The sequence below is a fragment of the Triticum aestivum genome, chromosome 6B (genome assembly GCF_018294505.1).
Source record: "Triticum aestivum cultivar Chinese Spring chromosome 6B, IWGSC CS RefSeq v2.1, whole genome shotgun sequence".
In the NCBI taxonomy this organism is placed as follows: Eukaryota; Viridiplantae; Streptophyta; class Magnoliopsida; order Poales; family Poaceae; genus Triticum; species Triticum aestivum.
The window spans coordinates 443,599,195-443,614,661 of NC_057810.1; the positions used below are offsets into that span (position 1 = coordinate 443,599,195).

The following is a 15,467-nucleotide window of genomic DNA, read 5'->3' on the forward strand; positions in this document are numbered from 1 at the left end:
TTTTGGAAAAGTGAGGGGAAATGGTGGTGGCTGTGCCGCCGATTGCGGACCAGGGGGAGGAGTAGGCGGGCGTTGCGCATGTTTGTTTCATGTTCGCGCCGATGCAAATGAGGCACAAATTTGCGCTAGGAATGAGTCGTCAGGCGGATAAAAAGCGGACATGCATCCGTTTGGATTGGTGCTTTAGACCGACTTCTGTGTCAGTTTTGATCCGAACGGACACGCGCGAACAAAAGGGACGACGCATTGGACACGCACAGATGAAATGGGTGCACGCGTTGAAGTTGGCTCTTACTGCTTGCTCTCTCAACTTTTTAGCCTACGGTTCATGAGTAATAGCCCCTTCTGCGATCAGGGCCTACCACTGATTCACCGTCCTCTGACAATCCGGACCCAACCTGCCATCGGCTCAAACACGCCGCATCCGCGTCCGACGCGAACTCTGAAGATACCGCTCAAACAGGACAGCACGATAGGCGACGCCGGACGCAGCTTCCTCTTCTTTTCTTCGCGTCGCCCTCCAACCCCACCCACCGCCGCCACCCAGCACCACAAACCCGCATGATCCCTCTCCGCGTCCTTGGTTGCCGACTTCCGATAAGCTTCGACGCCGCGCACGCACGAGCTAGCCCAAAGCTCCAGCATATTATCCCCAATTTCGGAAGAGGTCCGATCCCCGGTCCGATCCAGAACACCCTTTTTATTTTTCTAGGGTTTGGTTTTGGCCCGTGGATCTAGGGTTTGGTGAGCTAAATTTCCCGCGATTCCTTTCGATTGCTGGGATTTGTTGTGCCTGCGCATCATGGCCGCGGGGCGCCACGGAGGGTACAGTGGTTACGAGGCGTCGAAGGAGCGGGAGTTCGATCTGGAGGCTTCTAGAAGGGGAAAGGATTACCATCACCGCAACCCTAGCCGCCATCGCGACTCAGATCGTCGTCGCGATGGCGGCCGGAGCAGGGACCGGGAGCCGTCAAATGGGCACACCCGCCACCGGTCGCCACATCTGCCACCGAAGAGCCGGCCGTCTGGGAGGAGGGAGGAGAGGGAACCTGGCGAGGTTTCGAGCGGAAGTGGCTCGGAAGGGTCTCGTGGGCGGCCGCTCAAGGCAAGGGAACCTGGTGTGAATGGTGTTGTTGGGGTCAGCAGGGAGGGCGGGGTGCCGTCCCCAAGTAAGAAGAGAAAATACTCGCTGGTTATTTTGGATAGGAATGCTTCAAAGCCTCGCGTCCAAGATGTCGGCAACCCGAGCATGAAAGAGGTAGGCACTGTGGTTGCCAACCCGAGCAGCATTGATTTTGATGCGTCGGTTGATGTACAAAATGTTGAAAGATTACAGGAGCACGACAATGATAGGGTTATTATGGAGAAGGATGAGGAGGATGCTTATCCAACAATGATAAACATTAGGACTTCACGATGGGCAGATGCTGATGACGAGGAAGAAATTGTGTCAAAGAAGAAGAAAAGTGTGTCACCAGAACAAGGGTCCGTGAAAAAGGTTACAAGCCCAGAGCTTGGAAAGTTGATGGTGGATAAAGACTCAAACTCCTCAGTGTCTTCTGACTCTGGCGTAGTACAGTTTAGTGCAAACAGGGATCTTGAAGTAGATAAGGGTGACTACATGGATATCGAGAAGGATGCTGGGGATGATTCTTCTGCTCTTTGTGGGATGCACACTGATTCTGAGAGTCATCGGTGTAGCTCTAGAACCCCAGAGCCCGCAGGGTCGCCGCATAGGTGCATTAACATGCTTCAGGGTTGTAGGGGTGTTGACGAGTTTGAGAGGCTCAACACAATTAATGAGGGTACATACGGTATTGTATCTAGGGCAAAGGATAAGAAAACTGGTGAGATTGTTGCATTGAAGAAGGTAAAGATGGAGAATGAACGGGAAGGTTTCCCACTGACTTCTCTCAGGGAAATAAATATCCTGCTATCGTTCCATCACCCATCGATTGTGGATGTCAAGGAAATAGTCGTTGGGAGTGGTGACAGCACCTATATGGTGATGGAGTACATGGAGCACGATCTCAAGGCTGTCATGGAGACTATGAAACAACCATATAGTCAAAGTGAGGTCAAATGTTTGATGCTTCAGCTGCTAGAAGGTGTGAAGTATCTTCATGACAATTGGGTGATTCACAGGTAATGACCAACTATTGATTTTTCTTCAACCTTTATGCATGTTTCTTAATAGGTTTTATTTTTCTGTTTAATGATCTGTGTTGTTTGATAGGGATCTCAAGACGTCTAATATTCTCTTGAATAACCGCGGTGAGTTGAAAATATGTGATTTTGGGCTCTCTCGTCAATATGGCAGCCCACTAAAGCCTTACACTCAATTGGTTGTGACTTTGTGGTACAGGTAAGTCATTAGCCAGCATCAATGTTTTCAAATGTTGTGCTGTTAAATTATTATTTAACCACTTACCAATCACAGTCTCACTGTTTGATGCTTTATCGTTGCAGGGCTCCAGAACTACTGTTAGGCGCAAAGAAATATTCCACTGCTATTGATATGTGGTCGTTGGGTTGTATTATGGCAGAACTCCTTTCAAAAAAGCCACTGTTTGATGGGAAACGTGACATCGACCAACTTAGTAAGGTATCTGATTTGATCTATAACTTCTATTTGTTCATAGTAACTAGATCAATAATTTCTATTTGTTCATTGTAACTAGATCAATAAAATTTCATGTGAGTAACTTCGACTGCAGATATTTAGAATGCTTGGTACACCTAACGAGGACATATGGCCTGGTTGTTCTAAATTACCGGGCGCCAAGGCCAAATTTGCCAAACAACCGTAAGTGGTTAACCACTTATTGTTGCTGCTTCTTTTGTGTTTTGAGCATGCTAGGTTTGTATCAAAATCTAACCTTCAATTCTCTCCTCAGGTACAATAGATTAAGGGAAAAGTTTCCAGCTGTATCTTTCACTGGTGGGCTGACCCTGTCAGAGGCTGGATTTGACCTGCTAAACAGAATGCTGACGTATGACCCTGAAACGGTAATATATGCCCTATAGAGAACTAGCTGATTCTCCCCTCACCTTTTACCTGTCTGAACATATTTGTCTTCTTCTTACAGCGCATATCAGCAGAGGATGCGTTGAACCATGAATGGTTCTGTGAAGTACCATTGCCTCAGTCAAGGGATTCTATGCCAACATTTCATTCCCTTAATGAACAAGACAGGTACTGGCATTTTTTCGTATAAGCTTTAACCTATCAGCATAGTATGATTTTTTTTCTGCATAGAATGGTTTAATTAATGTTTCATTCTTCAAACATGTAGGCGCATGATGAAACGTATGAAGAGCCCTGATCCTCTGGAGGAGCAACGAATGAAAGAACTAGGGAGCATACACGACCGTGGAATTTTTAGCTGAGCCCTGATCTTTTGGTTTGCTGCAGATGCCAATCTTCAACATGAACCTATGGAAGTGCACGTGTTCCAAGGTCAGATGTCCACTGGATATATGAAGTACACCGTCTTCTTGGTGTCTGGCGACAGTTGGTGGCCTTCTTTAGCAGGCATGGATGCATAATCAGAAGGGGATAAGATTTCTCCTTGTATTCCGTGCTAGGCACTATTTAATTTACAGGGTTAGCTCTTCCCCAACTTCTGGTCACAATGAACTCTTACTTTACTTTTGGTCACAATCTAATCCACTGTGCATTGTAAGGTGTGCAAATATCTCATACAGCTGCATCGTATGGTCTGGCCTATTCACAGCTATTGGGTACACCAGTTTCACATACCGATCTTCTGTATGTAAAGTACTGTAAAGTGTATTCCTTGTAAACAACAATCAATGATATCTTCTCACTTCATTTTTCCTTGTTAAGCACATTTTATTTTGATCTTTGCATATTCTCTGCAAGAGATGAATGAAGCGAAGAAGGGGAGTACCTTTTGCTTTTTCGCGAGGAAACTGGTGCATAGTAATGCAAATTGTAAGGTAATATGCTGAGGAATTAATTTCCCACTGATGTGTTATCGTGCTATATAAATTCGACGTATTTACCATTTTTTATCTCTGTGTTTGTGGATGTTCTGTGTGAATGGTCTTGTAAGCTCAGGTGAGCTTTGGCGTTGTTTGGAAATATCTAAGATTGTACATACGTAATTTATGGCTTATTCTGCTTGATATGTTCATGTTGTCTCTTAATGTACTATATGAAATTCTAACTTGCATAATGAATGCAAACCAAAAAGGAGAAATTAATACTTATGAACTTCTTTTGTGCAGTCAGTGCAACTTCCATCGTAAGAGAACAACTAATGTCGTCTTAGAAACACGACTAATTTTATATTGCGACCCCTTCATTTCTGTTATTGTTTGCTTTCCTGAAAACAGGAATTTGAGAGCAAAGTTTGGAAATTGACTTCCCATGACCTTCGTTCTCCCAAATCTAGATGCTATTTTGTTCTGCTTTTATTATTTTCAGGATTTTGTTCTTGTTTGGCCTATCTTGCCTGATGGATAAAAAGCCTTTCTTGCATTGTTGAATGAATGATACTATGTTTTTCACGTAGGCTTTCATTTTGTGTTGATTACGTTTTGGAAATCGACACGTTCTACAAAATGTAAATGATTTTCAACAACCGACCTAAATTTGTGAAAAAACATCAGTGGCCAATTTTTTTGAAGTTTGACTAAAATGCTATCCTTTTGTGAACTGGATGGAGCACTAGTTAGTGAAAGTTGTAAAATGTTTTTGGTTCTTAGGTACCGGTTTGCCCTTCATGAAAAGTTTATGCACTCTTACTCATATGCCATTCTTTTAAGTATTATTATTTATAAGCCATAGTTTCTAACCCTCTCTGTTAAATACCCAGCAATCTGTTAGGACTACCCTTGTATATAAAAGGGTTATCCCTCACAAATTCCTTGATGGTATGCAAGCAATAAGGCTAAAAACAATGACATACAAGGGATTGGTTTTAAGAGTAGCATATACGGGAGTTCCTTATATGATAATATACTTGCATGCACTTAAGTATCGTCCGTTTAGTGAGGTAGTCAGTTTTCATTGTTTCAGTTTCAAGTCATTTGCTATGTGCAGGACATCTGATGATAGAAAAGCTAGTCTGATTGGTGTCCATGATTGAATGTTTGTTTGGACATAGCATATCTTCCTTTGAAATCAGTTAATCCAGTTCTCTTACTCAATTTTAACTTTGAGCTATGAATTACTTGTATTGTGTAAGCTGCTTGGAGAGTTGATTGAACTCACTTAAGTGTTCTGTGACCCGTCTGCAGCTTAAGCTGTGGCTATCAAGACAGGAAGCTCGAGTGCTGTCAGCTTACCTTGCTTAATTGACTTTCTTTGTGGAAGGTATCCAAGTTCTGTTACTCTTGTGAATCTTAGTTGGTCAGTATACTATCCTATCTTGGTATGTTTTCTTGCTAGTAGTTTTCTTTGGTAACTGATTACCATTTCCTTGGTTGACAAATAGATTATTTTTAAATCTGTTCAGAGTTCAGGCGATCTCATCATTTACCTTAATATTGCTACATGATCCCTTGAAGAGTTGCCTGTTTTCTGGCTCTATATTTCCGAAGATGCACGCCATTGTCATGAAATGCTGCACTTTATAATTTGATAAAAAAATGTGGATTCCGTATGCTTTGCTTACTACAGGAAAACTCACGGGTGCTGGTAAAAACAAGACTAGTTTTCATTTAAATAAATCATGTTTAGTTTCCTTAATGTTCTGATAATTTACCTACGGATGCCTTGTACTCCCTCCGTTCCAAAATAGATGACTCAGCTTTGTACTAACTTTAGTACAAAGTTGGGTCATCTATTTTGGAACGGAGGGAGTAGTTATCAGTTCATTTTTATTTAATCCCTGTCAACCATGTGCCACCACCCACCAGTGGACATGATGATTCTTGGTTGAACATTTGTTGGATAATTCCAGTAGTTAGTTATTTGCAGCGACCTATTAATTGCTCTCTCTCAAGTAGATAGTACCACCGGTGGAGAAGAGAGCACTGTTTTTTTTTATAGATATGGCCCTTTTGTATTGAATTCCTTGCCCCACTTCTGAATGCAATGCTTATCAGTACTAAAAAACCCAGAACACAGACCCATACATTTTGTTCTTTTGGCGAGGGGTATTCTGTTGTTGTGGCATTTGGATTATTTTTACACAGTTTAGACATCTCTTCAAATTCCTACAAATCGGTAACTTATGTAGTGGTCAGAACTAACCTAGATAAGGGCGGAGTGAAACAAGTTTGAAGTGCAAATGAACTGCTGGCTCGTGCCACTGTTGCGCCTAATCGGGCTGCTTGTTAGCTATTTCTGTCTTTGCTGCTTGCGACTTGGGCGGCATGCTGGCTTGTGCCGGTACAGACGGAGAAAGGAATAGGAGTGAGATTCAGCCAAGTGGGATGTTGATATGATGTTTATGTTTGCATCGAGACAGCTCTCTCTCAAGTAAATGGTACCACTGGTGGAGAAGAGAGCCTTGTTTTTATAGATATGACCCTTTTGCATTGAAATTCCTTGCCCCACTTCTGAATGAAATGCTTATCAGTATTAAGCGAAATCAGAACACAGATCCATTTATTTTGTTCTTTCATCGAGGGGTATTTATAGAGTTCAGATCTGTCGAAATTTCTACAAAGATGGTAACTTATGTAGTGGCTCTTGCCACTGCTGCGCCTCATTAAGTGCTACTCGTTAGCTATTTCTGTCTTTGCTGCCAGCGACTTGGGCGTCCTGCTGACTTGTGCAGGTACCGACAATGGAAAAGAGAATGAGTGAGATTCAGGCAAGTGAGATGTTGATGCGATGCTTTTGTTTGCATCAAGACAGAAACAAAGAAGCTCTATTGTGAGTGCTGGACCGAACTGTTTATGGGTTCTCACTTGCATATCCTTCATGAATTCCTACACAAAATCATGCACCACTATTGTTTTCTATCATTGTTTTCTACTCCCTCTGTTCCAAAATAAGTGTCATGGATTTAGTTCAAATTTGAACCATGTCAGTTATTTTGGAACAGAGTATTTGTATAAGTTGATTGTATTGTGTTAGTTTAGATAGAAGACTGTTAAGTCGTGTCCATAGTGGGCTATCTAAAAGGTTGATGGTTTCAAACTTCTTTAGTGGCACTTCATCTTTAGTTATCAGTTACAGCGTGGTAAATATTTTACTGGACAGTTCATTGAAATGTCGTTTCTTATTCCGTGAATGCAAGATCATTGTCAAAGGCATGTCTGTATTCAGTGAATGCAAGATCATTCTCAAAGGCATGCAGTTCATTGAAATATCGTTTCTTATTCCGTGAATGCAAGATCATTGTCAAAGGCATGTCTGTATTCCGTGAATGAAAGATCATTCTCAAAGGCATGCCGGTTTCCAGCGCATCCTCTTGGTCAGCTGTTGCAGACGAAATGCCTGCAGCAGAGCATTCTACGATGAACCTTATTGTACCTTTTCAAAACAAATTAGTACATACATTTTGGACAGAAATGCTATCTAACATTGTAAACCATTTCTCTATTTTGCTGTCGTTTCTAAGTCAAGGGTCAATTCTGCTGTAGCCTGAGTTTTTGAATGAAAGTGCTGAAATTTTGATCAAATAAGTTTGGCTTGGAAGCCTTGTAAATCATGGCAAGGTCTGGTGATGTGCCCCCCAATGCCAAAGGTTTACTTGGGTGCTTTCCAACTGTTGAAACTGTTGAACAAAAGACAAGCACGGCCATTTGTTTTGATGCAAGTATCCAAGAGTCTTCACGTTATAATCTTCCGACCATGTTACAGCTTGGGTCTTTTTGCTTTGAGGTTTCACCCAACGAGCCAGAGAAGGATAAAGTGAAGCCAAACTTCAGGACCCCTCCAACATGAATTAATATCAGTACTACTTTTCATGTCTGCTGGAGTAGTGCCAAGCATGCAGGCAAACAAATTAGCAATAAGTTCTGGTTAGCTAGTTTAGTTTTTCTCTCCGAGATGTAAAAGGAGAGGATATCGCATGTTAGTTCAGGTCATCAAGTCGGTTACATATTTTAGGCCCTTACGGCATGTGAGCTTATATAAAGGAGGAGTCGCGAGTCTTGTAAGGGAGATTAGTTTTGAGTTGAATAGAAAAATACCAGAAAATGCCTCACGGCGAGGGGTGGCAAAGATGCGTTTTGCGATTCCTAGGGTCTCGTTGTTGTTGTTCCTGTGTTGATCTCGTATCAATATCCGGTACAAGTCTACTCCTTTGGCTTCTTGCTATATGGTTTTGATCCAAAGGCTTTTCTTCTTCTTAGTCTGTTTGTTTTATTCTGCGACGGTTGCTGCTGCTGTTCATTGATATTTTGCAAGTACCGTGAAGGATCGGACCAACTAGCGACTCGTCGTCTAGTCGAGTCACATCATCTGGTCCAGTATTTGATAATCTTCTATGTAGTATCGAAACTGCCTCCTTTCACGCGAACATTTCGAATAAGAAATGCTATCCAGTTTCAATAGGCATTTCTCTATTTTTGTTGTCGTTAGGTCAAGGATCAATTGTGCGGTAGCCAGAGTTCTTAAATGAAGTGTTTAAAGGTTTTGATCAAAGTTTGGCTTGGAAGCCTTTTAAAGCATCGCTAAGGTCAGGTCCAGTATTTGATAATCTTGGACTATCGAGAACTGCCTCCATTCATGATGTATGTGCATTTGATTTTGACAGTAAATATCTTGATTCCTACTCAATAATTCAAGATATCACCTGAGCCTGCCCCCATGCAATTTATTGCATATTTTGCAGGTTCACGTTTGGGAATTAAAGTGTATTAATTATTATCCTGTGTGGATTATGGTTTGTTAGTAGTGTTAACATATGATCACGACTAGTAAGATGGAGAAGTGCTCTTTTATTTCTAGCTTTTATTGTATTTTTGGTTGCACCACCTGTGCCAGCTTGTCTCCAACTGGATTAGCCTGTCCTAACCCATCATACACTAATGTCTGCATATGAAGGATAAAATCACCTCCGTAACTAAATATGAGACTTTTTTTAGTTCAATTTGAACTGCAAAAACATCTTATATTTAGTTGCAGAGGCAGCATTAACTTGTACTCCCCAGTTTATTTGATGTATATATGCCCTTCCTAACCCTGTGCACAGCAACGATGGAACTTGAATTAGTATTGCAGAGGCAAAGAAGCTTCTGCGGTCTCTCTGGCTTCTGACCATTTGTGTTCTGTCAGACCGAAAAAGCCCTAAGGTGTTGCAAGAGTGCCTGCAGATAAAGTTAGTACAAAGTTGAGACATTTATTTTGGGATGGGGGGAGTATTTCTTTTACCTTTTAGGGTTATGGTTGTATCTATCTAAATTTGGTAAAGTGATGTGGTATCAAGATGAGTACAACTTGTTTTCTTTTTCCTGTAACGTGGTAACAATGTCCCTGACAGTTTTGCCGTCTGAGATTTCTGGATAATGTGCAGCTGATTCACCTGAGAATATGTCTTCATGAGATAAAGCAATATAACTTGTTTGTAGTGGGCTTTGCTAGCGACAATGAACTGTAAAATGAGGCGGTATATCTCACCAAGGAAAAGGAAGTTGGAAAACAATTGTGCAAGCTATTTGAAAGGGAAGAGATAATAGCCCGTCTAGAGTAGAGTGGACCAAAGTTGGAGACCGCAACACTTCTTTTTTCCATGCTAGGGCGTCAGTAATATGAAGAACAAACATGATTAAAGGTTTGTGAAGGGCTGAAAGTGTGAAGATCAGAAAGGCATGTTAAGCCTAGTCCATGAATTTTGTGTGAACCTGTTTTCTTCTGAACAATGTTCATTACTAAATGAAGTATTGAATGCAATTCCAAGGAAATTCGATGATGAAATGAATGAAGTTTTGGCCAGGGAATACACCAACGAAGAAAGTAAATATGCTCTATTCTAGATGGGGCCGACAAAGGCATCGAGGCCATATGGATTTTCGGCTATCTTTTATCAAAGGCACCGGTACCTCTTGGAGCAAGATTTATGTTCAGCTGTGAGAGGCTTCTTAATGGGTCAAACACTCCAGATGGCTTCTGTGACTCCATAATTGTACTAACTAGATGATGCCCCGCGCGTTGATGCGGGATATTTTTCAGAATTTTGTTAGAAAGATCAGGATCCAATTTGAAGTGCCATAAAGCACTGACTTGCACATTCTGCATCATAGTGGATGTCTAGATGACATCAACAGAGTTGATGCAGATAAATGTAGTCTCACATGATGACACATTGGTACCTTTTGCATCCCTCAAAATACCTAGAAGATGAGAATGTTTCTCAGTCACAAGGTGACGATAGTTCTGGGGTTGTGGAAATGGTCCGGGCATGAATTATATGTTGCAAATTAGAATACTATCAATTCAACATGTACATTATGATTTATCATATACATTTACATTAATAGTAGGTGTTTCTTTTTTCAAAAAAGGGGCGATACATGAATCGTAGGTGTGCACCCATCATTAAAATAAAGTGTGCAGATATTACCCAATTGTATCGCTGTACATGAACAGTTATTCTTTAGCATTGGTAGAAGAATAGCTCTCTTCGGAGCATTGCATAACCTGTCTAAAAAAATAACATAATCTGGAGGATGTTAAATGTAGGTTGCAAAGAAATTGTGTAGTTTCCGTATCATATACTACTGACTATAAGATCTTTTTTTTAACTGCTGATTATAAGATCTGAAAGTATCAAAGTTGTTACTTGCACGGTTAATATAGAAGAGTACCTCCACTCAAAAAAATAAAAAATAAGTAGAAGAGTACCTCTCACAACATGGGCAGCCCCCTCGGCCAGGCCGTGGCCGACGTCTTCCATCGCCTGTATTTTGACCAGGAGCTTCACATCTCGTACGTACGTCATGGCGGCGGTGAGACGGCTGCCAACGATGTGCGGATAAGCAAGGGATAGTCGGCTCCTGTGGAGATGATCGACGGCGACAGAGAGATATAGCTAACGGCGATGCATGGAGCAAGCCGTAATGGTTCAACTTCTTGCAGCGGCCCCGCCACGTACGGTGAGATGGCCGATGATGACGCGCGGAGCAAGCAGCAACGGGTCCCTGGTTCCCATCGGAAGATATATGTTCCCGAGGTGAGACGGACGTCCCAAGGTGAGATGGCCGACGACGACACAGAAAGCAAGCAGCAAGGGATCGCAGTGTCTCGCGGTGATGATCTGCACCGTTGGTGAGAAGGCTGATGATCACACGCGTAGCAGGAAGCATGTGATCGTCATCTCTCGTGGCGCCCCTGTGCGGTTAGCAGTTGCAGGGTATCATGGTTCTGTGGGCGACGCTTACAACATTAGGAACGTGGAGAGCTCGGTGGCGCCATGGGCGATGGACACAGGATGTCGCAGTTCGTGCTGTTGCTCGGCCTTGTGCTCTTCCTCTGCCTCCTGTGTCACTTGAGCGTTGCGTGCAAAAGCAAGCTCCTATTTAAGATCAAATGGCAGAAGGGGTAACGACAACAGTAGCGGAGATCAAACACTTTTACTTCAGAGCTACTGTACTTAAGCTCCAATTTAATCTAGGATGGCTATCAGAAGGGCTGAGCGTTTTCTCATGGGGACCTACCTTTTCATCCACCCCATCCTCTTTAAAACGCCCGAATTGTTTAACTTTCCTAATTAATTGCAGCGGTTAGTGCGATATTTGCTTTGGACGTGCATGCATTGTGGTTGCATGCACCTCTCCTTATTAATGCAGTTTTCTTTGCTCACGTATAGGAGGTAGACCGAGGTAACAAAACTGAGCCTGTAAAGACGGATGACACTTAGGAGGGGAGACCGAGGTAACAAAATGATGTTCAGCCTGTAAAGATGGACGACACTTCCTGTCCCATTGACCTAATTAGCTCGGACAAATGGAGTACTATTTACTTGTGAAAATTATTTCAGAAAATAAATGATGATAAGGCTGCTGATGTGGATAGCTTGCATGTCAAGAGAAATAGGATAGTGGGGATGAACTATTTAGGTATTATAGATTATAGATACCAAAGGTGAACAATCCATTTCAGACCAATTAGTTTATGCAATATAATCTACAAATTGCTTCAAAGGTACTTGCAAATTGCCTAAAACCTCTTCTTTCAGAGATTATATCTGAGCAGGAAAGTGCATTTGTACCTGGTAGACTCATTACAGGTTAATGTGCTCATTGCTTAGGAGTGTCTGCACTCCATTAAGAAAGAAAAAGATAATTTCCCCTTTTTACCCCTAAGATTGACATGGCAAAATCCTATGACAGGGTAGAATGGAATACTAAAAAGGTGTTCTTTTGAAATTGGGGTTTGATTCCTCTTGGGTTGACATAGTAATGAGATGCGTTACCTTTGTGAAATATGCTGCTAAAGTTAATGGTGAATTAACAAAACCTTTCTTTCCTACCAGAGGCGTTCACCAAGGCGATCCTATTAGCTCATATTTATTTTTGTTGTGTGTTGAAGGCTTATCATGTTTAATGCAACAAAGGAATCATCTGGTGATCTCAAGGGAATTTGTAATGGTAGAAATGGGCCACTATCTCGCATCTTTTATTTGCAGATGACATCATTTTATTTGTGAAAGGAGGCAACAAAAGTACAAGTGCCCTCTAATCTGCTCTAGACCTATTATGAGGGTACATGCCAAAAAATCAATTTACATAAGTCTTCCATCTAGTTTGCCCCTCGATGCGCAACTCATATTAAAGAAAGGGTGAAGGGTAAACTAGGTGTGCAAGATGAAACACTTCAGGATACTTACCTAGGCATGCCAACCTGTGTGGGACGTTGTCCATTGAATAACTTCAATTTTCTCACAGGCAGGTTATGGAAGAGGCTAAATGTCTCGAGCAACATGCCTGTGTCAAGGGCTGGTAAGGAAGTATTCTTGAAATTAGTTACACAAGCAATATCGACGTATGTGATGAATTGTTTTAAGATCTTTGCTAGTACTTGTGACAAACTAAGAAGGCCAATATCTATTTTTTGGTGGGGCATGGAAGATGGTAGAAAGAAATTACACTGGAGATATAATATATGCACTTATTTAACCAAGTTATGCTTGCAAAACAGTGTTGGCGACTGCAATAGGAGCCCCGCTCTCTATATCACCGTGTAATGGAAGGGAGATACTCCCCTCATGGAGACTTTTGGAACTCAAAATGTCTAAGAGTAGCATCCTATACTTGGTGAAGCATCCTGCATGGAAGGGAATTTCTGCAAAAAATATTACTATAGAGAGTAGGAGATGGCAAGAAATTTTTCAGTATTAGGGATAGTTGGGTGCGAGATACCACACCAGGTACAGTACACACCTTAGTCCCTGTGCAAGACAACCAAACAGTGAGCTCTCCAGTTTCTAGTGATGGTTCTTCATGGAAAGAAGAGACAACTAGAGAACTTTTTGTGGAGGACACTGCAGATAGAATTCTTAAAATTCCCTTAAGCTCTGAAGGGTGCAGCGACTTGGCCTCCTGGCCATACACCAATACTGGAATTTACACGGTGAGATCATGCTATAATCTTGCAACAACACATCTATTCTGGATTACCCAAAGCTCCCCAGGCAGAGGGTCATCATCAAAATAGTGTGTTATGGAGAAATTGTGGAAAACCTATGGAGAATTCAGTTTCCAGAAAGAATGAAGATTGTGTTGTGGAGAATTGCGCAATATTGCCTTCCATTGGTGACCAACTCCTCAAGCGACCAATCCCAACAAGGTATGACTACACACAGTGTAACAAATTTGAAACAATGGAACACTTTCTTCTTCTTTGCCACTATGTGAAAGAAATCCCGAGCGGAGCTAAAGAAATCATTCGATATATCACTAAATCTGAAAACCTTTGTCCATATGCAACGGTGGTTATTGAACTGGATTTCTAATGCCTCACATCTCCATTCAATGATCCTTGCTATTGCAATTTGGCACATTTGGGAGAATCTGAACAATATAAGAAATGGTGAAAATGCCTAATCCTTCATGTGTGGTGGGCAAGATCAAAGCTTATGTTGATTCCATCTTATTGTACAACTTCAGGTCAACTATCTCCACTAGTCATGAGCACCTGACAACAATCCCAAAGTGGTCTCCACCGCTGGCTGGGTCAGTCCTAGTCAATTTTGATGTTGTGATTTCCCCCCAGACCAAATACATGGGCATTGGTGTTGTCTTCCGCAACCACCTAGGTCTGGTGTTAGCTACAAGCAGAAGACTTGTTGATCATGCGGATAACCAGAGCTGGGTGAAGCTATTGCTATGCGCCATGCTTTAACATTCATTGAAGAAACTGGCTTCCAGCAGATTATTGTAGCTTCTGATTGTGCTAGTTTGGTCAGTAAGGTGAAAAGTGGAGAGAAGGACAGATCTCACATAGGTGCCATAGTCTTTGATATTAAGAGAAGGGCTCCAAAGTTCATGTCATGTAATTTTACTCATGCTAGTCGTTCTTGTAATGAGGCAACTCATGTTCTAGCAAAGTCAACTGAAAATGATGTAGGGTCTTGCTGGTTTAATGTGTCTCCTGATATTATCAGGGCCATTGTTTGTACCGAACAAATTTCCGAATGAATATACGAAGCTGTCTTTTGTCAAAAAAACAATACATGACAACAATTGAAGATGGGATAAAGGACTCCCAGTCCCTTCCCAAGGACATCGAGTGCCCTTGCCAGCCTCGCCACTGCAACTTGGATAGCGAAAGCTGTGGACGCGCTCCCGAGCACCCGACGGGCTCGCAGATCTTCGGCATGTCCAACTGTTGTTCTTTGTTTTCGGCCTTGCTATAGTAGGCCTCTTCATTGTGCCCTCTCTTCAACCTTCATAGGGGAGGAGGTGCCACTGCGCCCTCGTCTCCCTTGAATTCCTCCTTAGAGGCCTTAGTGTCATCATTGTCGTCATCGTCTTCACCACCACCCTCCTCCAACGCGGAGGTTGCGACGACCTCGCTTTCCTCCTGTTTGGGATATGCGATAGCTTCATCTTCATCCCGGGAGGCGGAGACCTTCAGCTCTGAAAGTGCATCTGACCCGTGGGTGGTTTTGGTAATTCATCACAACATTTATATATCATCAAACTAATGCCTACTCAAACAGTATTTCAGGAAAGATTTTAATTTAGATACAACTTTGGGATGTGGAACTGGACCCCACAAAATTCCAAGGACAAGTGTTGGTCAAATGCTCTAGACTCTTCATTTATATTTGAGTGATCAAAGATCACACCGAGTCCATAGGAAAGCCAATACTATTAAAAGAGGATGATGTTTTTGTACTTCTCATGTTCTTAGAGGTATTGCTCCAAAAGCCTCAAACTTTCCCCCATTCCACTATGTCAAAAACCTGTCAAACCCGGTCCCATCGGACCACACCCATCCGGACGCACCAAGATACACATGACATAGCCGTCGCCTAAACCCTAGAACCTGGGTCTCACCAAGTTGGCCCTTCGGTCCCACCGAGTGCACTGGCTAA

At 42.3% G+C, this 15,467-nt stretch overlaps 1 protein-coding gene across 3 annotated transcripts; it reads left to right on the forward strand.

The window, feature by feature from the left end:
- Window positions 1–461: 461 nt before the first annotated feature.
- LOC123137392 (cyclin-dependent kinase G-1) lies at window positions 462–7,565 on the forward strand. Of its 3 annotated transcripts, XR_006468232.1 has the most exons (10): window positions 462–2,145; window positions 2,237–2,365; window positions 2,470–2,605; window positions 2,718–2,806; window positions 2,898–3,009; window positions 3,090–3,196; window positions 3,297–3,607; window positions 3,688–3,772; window positions 3,887–3,963; window positions 5,269–7,565. XR_006468232.1 is itself a non-coding variant. In XM_044557136.1 (7 exons), the coding sequence occupies exons 1-7, from the start codon at window positions 803–805 to the stop codon at window positions 3,388–3,390; spliced, it is 2,010 nt and encodes a 669-aa protein (XP_044413071.1). In that variant the 5' UTR covers window positions 462–802; the 3' UTR covers window positions 3,391–7,565. The 3 variants fall into 3 exon arrangements, 1 of the variants encoding a protein (XP_044413071.1); XR_006468231.1 differs by having other exon boundaries at window positions 3,297–3,772; XM_044557136.1 differs by having other exon boundaries at window positions 3,297–7,565.
- Window positions 7,566–15,467: the final 7,902 nt, after the last annotated feature.

Excerpts from the sequence above, each read along its gene's own strand:
- LOC123137392 (XM_044557136.1), top strand. The coding sequence starts at position 803 with ATGGCCGCGGGGCGCCACGGAGGGTACAGTGGTTACGAGGCGTCGAAG. Across the intron at positions 3,010-3,089 it reads TGACGTATGACCCTGAAACG|CGCATATCAGCAGAGGATGC; the intron begins GTAATATATGCC and ends TTCTTCTTACAG. Across the intron at positions 3,197-3,296 it reads TCCCTTAATGAACAAGACAG|GCGCATGATGAAACGTATGA; the intron begins GTACTGGCATTT and ends TCAAACATGTAG.